Source organism: Tasmannia lanceolata, unplaced genomic scaffold (assembly GCF_043159265.1).
Source record: "Tasmannia lanceolata isolate RefF3 unplaced genomic scaffold, GAP_Taslan_0.1 ptg000037l, whole genome shotgun sequence".
Classification (NCBI taxonomy): domain Eukaryota; kingdom Viridiplantae; phylum Streptophyta; class Magnoliopsida; order Canellales; family Winteraceae; genus Tasmannia; species Tasmannia lanceolata.
Genome location: NW_027518714.1, coordinates 27920150 through 27927340, shown reverse-complemented (window position 1 = coordinate 27927340; position 7191 = coordinate 27920150). Strand labels below are relative to the sequence as shown.

Sequence of the window (7191 nt, the reverse complement as noted above, 5' to 3'; positions counted from 1 at the left end):
GATCCTATGGATCTGATTTTTTGTGGACACCCTATCTATGTGAAGACCATTCAAATGAATTGTTTGGATCACCCAAACAATGTGGGCCCCCACTGTATTTTAAGGTAGTGTGTAGGTAACTTACCTACACAAGTGTGTAGGAAATGTTCTCTCTCTCTCTCTCTCTCTCTCTCTCTCTCTCTATATATATATATATATATATATATATATATATATATATATCCCTTAATTAAAAACCTAACAACTTAGAAGTAATATTAGATTTTGGTAAAGTAATATTAGATTTTTGTGATGTTATTGTTATGAGAATAGAGTTCCTAAGGTGTCACCTCATATAGCTTATATGAGGTGGCGCTCACAAAACATAAAGGGCCCACATTTTTAGGGTGATCCAAACCACTCATTTGAAAGGCCCTTAGATGGATATGGTGCCTACAAAAAATCAGGTCCATAGGATCATCCTAACCCTTTCATTTATGGAGGTTAAAAATGGGCAGATTTATGGAGGTTTATACCTATCGATTTCAACCTCCACAAATGGAAGGGTTAGGATGATCCTATGAAGTTGATTTTTCGGGCACACCCTATCTATGTGAGGGCGTATCAAATGAATGCTTTGGATCATCCAAACAAAGTGGGCCCCTTATGTTTTTAAGTGCCACCTCATATAAGCTATATGAGGTGACACCTTAGGAACTATATTCTCTATTGTTATTTGATTGTTCTCCAATTAAATTGTTTGAATTTTTTAACAAAAATATTCAAATTTTTAATTTGTATAAAAAAATAATAAAATATAAAAATATATTATATTCAGCGTACCTAACATACCCGTATCCTTTTTTAAAAAAAATCACGTATCCACATACCCGTATCGTGTCGTTCCCGCACCCTGTACCCATATCCGTGCTTCATTGAGTCTGAATCGACTGTGAAAAGATCTATAATGCAAAAAATCCAATCAAAGTAGCCGATCTGGTATAAAAATGATGAAATTTTGGGTCGACATGGAGTCAACTCAGGGAAAGTTGGGGTCGTGTTGAGGAAATGTCGGGTCTTGTCAGAAAAATGTCAGGCTGTATCGGGGAAATGTGAGGTCATGTCGAAAAATGTCGTGGTCATATTGAGAAAATGTGGGGTCATGTCAAGAAATAGGGGCATGTGGTCCTTCAATCTTAGGAAGTTTCATTTAGATGCCCTTTGTAAATAATCCATTTGGGCTAGCAGTCATTCCCATGCTCTTTCCCAACTTTTTTTTGGAATGCTAAAAGATTTCATTCCAAGCAAAAAAACCGAGGAGGTCTATACAAGGAATATAGGAATAGGAAAAGAAAAGAAAAGAAAAAATACAAATAGAAGAACACAGATAGAAACCCAAATGGGATAATCAAGGGGGGAGGAAATCAAACAACTCCACCTTCGCCCTGGAGATTCCCGCTCTGGCTAGTCTATCGACAATTTCATTGGCCGACTGTCGAACATAAATAAACGACATCTAAGCACCGCCCAATCCATCAAGAATCTCATCAAAAGAAGCCGCAAATATCTAAGGCTACAAATGAGAACCCCTAAGCCATATAATGGCATTAAGAGAGTCCCCTTCAATCACCACCTTATTCAAATCAACATTATCAAGAAACTTCATTCCTTGATGCACTGCTCGAACTTCAGCTTCATTTGCATCTGCTATACCTATTAGACCAAAAAAAGCCTAAATCACATAGCCCTTCTTATCCCTAAGGACTCTCCCAATGCCAGAAGGTCCAGGGTTCCCCAAGCTAGAACCATCAAAGTTTAGCTTAAGACCCCCGATCGAACGGGGGAACCTAAACTTGAACGATCTTAGGCACCCACTCATAGTCATTAAAGATCTTTATCCATCCGTACCAAAGGTCGTGAGCCAATGCAAACTGGAAAAGAGGTAAGGTTCTTACCAAAGAAACAGTAATGGCAATCACCTTGTTTAAAAGGAACAATGCCCTCTTTGAATATTTGGACACCCTCGCATTGCGCTCTTTCCATAATACCCAAATAGCTGCAGAAGAGGGACATTCCAAAGGATCTTACCTTTTTTCCTCCAAGGAATCAACGACCAACATTCCAACAAATCAATGAGCTTAGCAGGGAAAACCGAAGAAATCCCAAATCTAGATAAAAAGCGGCCCCATTCTCCTCTAGCCACTTTGCAATGTATAAAAACATGGTCCAGGGATTCCCCAGCCTCAACACAAAGTGCGAAATGATCCACGATCAACATCTCACGAGCCCTCAAGAAGTCAATAGTTTGAATTTTTTCCATCACCGTGGCCCAACCAAAAGCACAAACCCTATGTGGAGCTTGGATGTCCCAGACTATTGCAACTTTGGAGGGAGCAAGGCAAGGTACACGGTTAAGATAGAACAATTTAACTGAAAATTCTCCGCCCGAGTTCCAAATCCAAACCCTTTTGTCTAACCAAGATAGCTTGATGTAACACCCTTCCAATGTCTCCAAAACACGGCCCACCACTCCAAGTTCCCTATCAGAGAAGTATCGTCTGAAGATAGGCTTCCAATTCACCCTATTGTCCATTCATTCGAAATAGTCAACTCCTTTGAAGAGGTTATAGCAAAAAGCTCAGAGAAGATCTCCTTCCAAAGAGAGAGGAGAACACCACTTATAAACCCAAAATCAAATCCGGTCTCTAGAGTAGATTCTGAATCCAATCCCTTCGGAAAATTTATGCTTAAATTTCATGATGTCACTCTATAGAGTCACCCCTGACTTACAAAAAGAGTCTAAAGATTCCCAATGACCAAGCACCGCTCTTCCTAGTTAATTTCTTGAAACATTGATGTAAAAAAATACTGTGACTGACCGTTAAGATGGCTGACGGTTGTTGATTTCGCTATCTTGACAGAGGTTACTTGCAAGGATGGCCTGGTAGCACGCAATGTGCAACAGGTAGATTGTCGGGAAGGCGACAAACAGAGGAGCAAACGTTTGTCGAAAATGTGAGAAATGAGGAAGAAAGAGGTAAAAGCACCTCGAAAGGCATTTTTGTCTTTTTTTCGTACGGCATCAATTTGACGTGAAATCAAATTTTGCTTCCATTCGGCTCTAATTTCATAAATAAAACACAATTTCTGAATCCTTTTCCCTAATTTAAATCTCTTAAAAATAACATCATGACAATCTCTAAATGTTCAACACCCCCTACTTTGACCAGGCTCATCCACCCTTTTGAGATTCCATCAGAGTTCAGCTTTATCCATTCTGCCAATGACATTGAAGCAGTTGCTTCAGTCAAGAGGTCAATGTCCTACTAATCATGAACTCTGGGCCTACAGACCATTATCAAAGGCCTGGAGTCCCAGCAGAAGGCTGAGTTGGCCATGGCCAAAAATAGTCCGCAAAGCAGAGACAACCAGTTACTCACAGCCAGTCCAGCCTCTAAAACCACTACCAAAATTGGCCGCTCTTGCCTTGCCTTTGCCACCAATAATAATTAAGCTTGATTGTGATATCCTGAGGATGAGCTACCCTGTCCCACTATATTCTCTCTCCATTTCTTCTCCTGTTCTGGTGTACCTGGTGTGTGTTCTATTTTCATTTTTCATTTCTTCTCAAATGAATTATAGCATGTCAAACAAAACAATACAGATACAACAGTCTGGGCCACCAAGTTAGCAAGCACCCTCGGCTTGCTAGTCTTGCACAAGACCTGTATAGCAACAAGCACCCCCATAGAGAAATGAAGAGTAGGATTCTTCTCAGAAGAACCTCCTTCCCATCCAGTTGATGGCTACCAATGCTTTAATATGGAGCCTACCAAGAGTATGAGTTCAACTCACCAGTGAAGGAGGTGCTCCAAATTATCTTGATTTCACATTCCCACCAAACAATCTGTAATGAGCCCAAGTGTTATTTGAGGAACAATGGCGGATCCCATCTCAGACCAAGAAAAAGCAAATCAGTGCCAAACCTGTTCCACGAAGGAATCCTGAATCAGGAGATCAGATGTTGGATTTTCCTTTGATTAGCAAAAAAACTTCAGAAATTAACATACAGAATCCCACATTTCTGTGATTGAATGGAGCAGTAAAATAATAGGTATCACAAAACATTGTTTGTGTCATTTCAGGACTATCTTACAAAAAATGCTAAAAGGGGTGCCTAAATCCTACCTTTTCAGGCTTCGGAGTTACTTCGTTGGGTAACTTGGTCCATTTTCTCCAGCAATTCCCGAGCCAATTTCAACTTCCCATATTTCTGAAACGCGCGTTCAAAAATATCTATGGTGTAGATTGGTGGGCAGAATCCTTTCGATATCATTGAACTTAGCTTCTCATATGCAGCCTCTAACTTACCCGCTTTGCAGTATTTTTGTAAGAGCTGAGTATCCAGTTTCCCTTCCAACTTACGCGACAAATCAACCCGCCCATATCTATTCACAAGACTATCCACCAAATTATATGTGTGAAAATGCGGACACCATCCAAACCCCAACATCTCCATCAGCAACCCATATGCTGCCTCCCAATTTTTTGTTCCACAATAAGCATGGATTAATGCAGTATATGTTACATTATCCGGTGCACACCTTTTCTTGTTCATAAGCTCAAAGTACTTCTCTGCTCCCTCCACATTCCCCAATTTGCAAAGTACACAAATAACTGAATTATAAACAACAAGCTTAGGCTTCAATCCTTGAGAAACCATCCTTCCAAACAACTCACAAGCTTCGTCTATCCTACGAACCTCACATAATGCCTGTATCACAACCGTGTAACACTCGTCAACGCATCTCAGCTTCCTATCCTCAACAACCTTCAAAATTTCAACTGCTTTTTCTATCTTTCTCAATCGAGAAAGCTCTGAAATAAGCCGAGTAATAACAAAAGCACTAGGCAACAAACCCAATTTGCAAATTGCCCAGAAAACCTCACTTGCAGGCTGTATACTACTCTTTGTGCTAACATTCGGTACTAAAATACTAAACGGTCTACAAAAATTCTTAACCTTAACCTTCTCAATCGAGTCCTGTTTCGTTCTCAATTCGCACAATTCTCCAATCAGAATGTTCACAGCAGTTCTTGTAGGGACCAAACCAGCTGTACCCATTTCATAAAAAACTTCAACAGCACTCTCCAATCTACCACATTTACAAAGACCCACAAGAATATTACTATAAGAGAACACATCAGGGCATTCAATCCTTTGAAAAATGGCAAAAGCAACATCTATTGATTCCCCAGAAGTTACCTTCTTACATAGCACAAAGAGTATGTTATTAAACACGAGATTATCGGGCACACAACTGAATTCAGACTCCATCTCTTCAAACAAACAAAGTGCTTCTTTGACCCTCCCCTGTCTACCCAAAAACCTAATACAAATCGAAACAGTCCGGCACGAAACCCGCCCTTTGCTCAATGAAACTGTCCTCAGAAGACACTTCAAATCATCAAATAGTTTCCTCCGACCTAAAAAATCGGCCATGTATTCGATCACGGAGTCGTCGAAACTAAACCCCAATTGAAATCCGGCCCATGAAAAGAACTCAAGGGTATTGAATCTGCCTAACTGTCTATAATTCATTAAAATTTCTAAAACTAGGTCTGAGTTCAGCTTGTTTTTGAAATCTTTCAGTAAGTTATCGAGATTTCGGTTTTGTTGGATCGGCCCGAAGAGTAAAGAACAGATTGAAGTTACGTTGGAAGAAAATTTTTCTGAAATTTGTGAGATTTCAAGTGAGGAGGAATCTGAATCGTACCTGAATTCGGGAGCGACGGTGGTATGGCGTAGAGGACGGGTGAGAGAATCAATGGGTTTGTTGATGCTGATGTTTCTAGGGTTTCTATTGAGGGTTGTTCTTTTGTGAAAATTAGGGTTTTGTAAAGAAGGGTTTGAAGAGGATAGAGAGCGAAACGAAGAGAAGAAAGATACAGCGATAGAGAGGATTCCATGGGGGAAGGGTTTTCGCCTTCCGAGCATTGAAGGGTTTGCGAAATGATTGGGGGTGGAAGAAGGGTTTTAAGTTTGCATCTTTCAAAGAACGAAATTTGGTCAGACGGTACCTTAAAAATGTCTGAAATAGTGAGACGGACCCTGAATTTCAAACTTGTCAAAGAGTTCATTTTTTGACCGAAATACCCCTCCACCCTCAAAATACACGGTAAGCCATTGAAAAGTGTTCCCTCCTTTTTCTACCAACCCCATTTACTGCCCTTTACCTTCCCCAATCCCCATTAACGCCTGAAACGAAAAAGGTGAGTTTTTATTTTGTCCTATTAGGGTTTTTGCTTGTAATCCCTAATATCTCATTTAATGTGTTTGATAACCCTCTCATTTTATGATGGTGTATAAGGGTGTATTAAAGGTGTATTAAGGGTTTATAAAGTGTTATTAATGTTTGATGGCCCTACTGATAGAGTTGCTACCATTGAGTTGAGCTCTTGCTAGGTATTTCATAACTGTTGTGATTAGGGTTGTCTAAGGGATTGTCCAAAAATTAATCTCTTATTTTTTTGCTTTGATAATCCCTTAGAAAACCCCCATTTAGGTACTGGAAACCCCCTTTTAGTCCATGACCCTATTTTATTTCAATCTGTCCAATTGAAAACACCCTAGATAAGCTCCATTAAGCTATAACTTTATAGCCCCTTTTAGAGTCTCGAAGTTTATGTTAGAGAGTTTAGAGTTTAGAACCCCTGTGTAAAATTATAGAAAAATGCTTGAATCAATGGTTTCTTTTCTTTTACACTATGATGGACATTTGAAGGATAATGTTTCTTGGGACTATGTCGAGGGAGGAAGAGATTGTTATCAGTTTCCCGCCGAATTAATTTTGGGCTCTGTTCACTTGTTTTCCCAGGAATCTGACGTGGCATTAGGAAAAGAAATCCAGGGAAACTGTGCAGGAAAAGGTTTCCCGCGCCTGTTCACTTGCGCATGAACTGTGCAGGAAAAGGTTTCCCGAGAAACTGCTTGCCCACCTTTTTCACTAGTTTTCCTGGGAAAGCAAATCCCACCAATAAAGGGAAAAGGAATCTCACACTTATGAGAAAAGACTCATTTCCACATCATTTTCCCAATTTCCATGTCAGATGTGACATTTTCCACCTAGGCTCCTTCAAAATCCCGTGAAGACAAGTGAACATGAGAATTTTAGCTTTCTCGGGAAAAAGGGGGTGTTTTCCCAGGATTTG

The 7191-nt window shown here is 40.0% G+C and overlaps 1 protein-coding gene across 1 annotated transcript; it reads right to left on the bottom strand.

The window, feature by feature from the left end:
• Nucleotides 1-881: 881 nt before the first annotated feature.
• LOC143862327 (uncharacterized) lies at nucleotides 882-6050 on the bottom strand. Its single transcript, XM_077373353.1, has 2 exons — nucleotides 4168-6050; nucleotides 882-3965 (listed from the first exon to the last, which is right to left on the bottom strand). Exon 1 carries the CDS (start codon nucleotides 5975-5977, stop codon nucleotides 4172-4174), a length of 1806 nt encoding a protein of 601 aa, XP_077229468.1. The 5' UTR covers nucleotides 5978-6050; the 3' UTR covers nucleotides 882-3965; nucleotides 4168-4171.
• Nucleotides 6051-7191: the final 1141 nt, after the last annotated feature.

Coding starts and splice junctions, on each gene's coding strand:
- LOC143862327 (XM_077373353.1), bottom strand. CDS start 5,977: ATGCTCGGAAGGCGAAAACCCTTCCCCCATGGAATCCTCTCTATCGCT.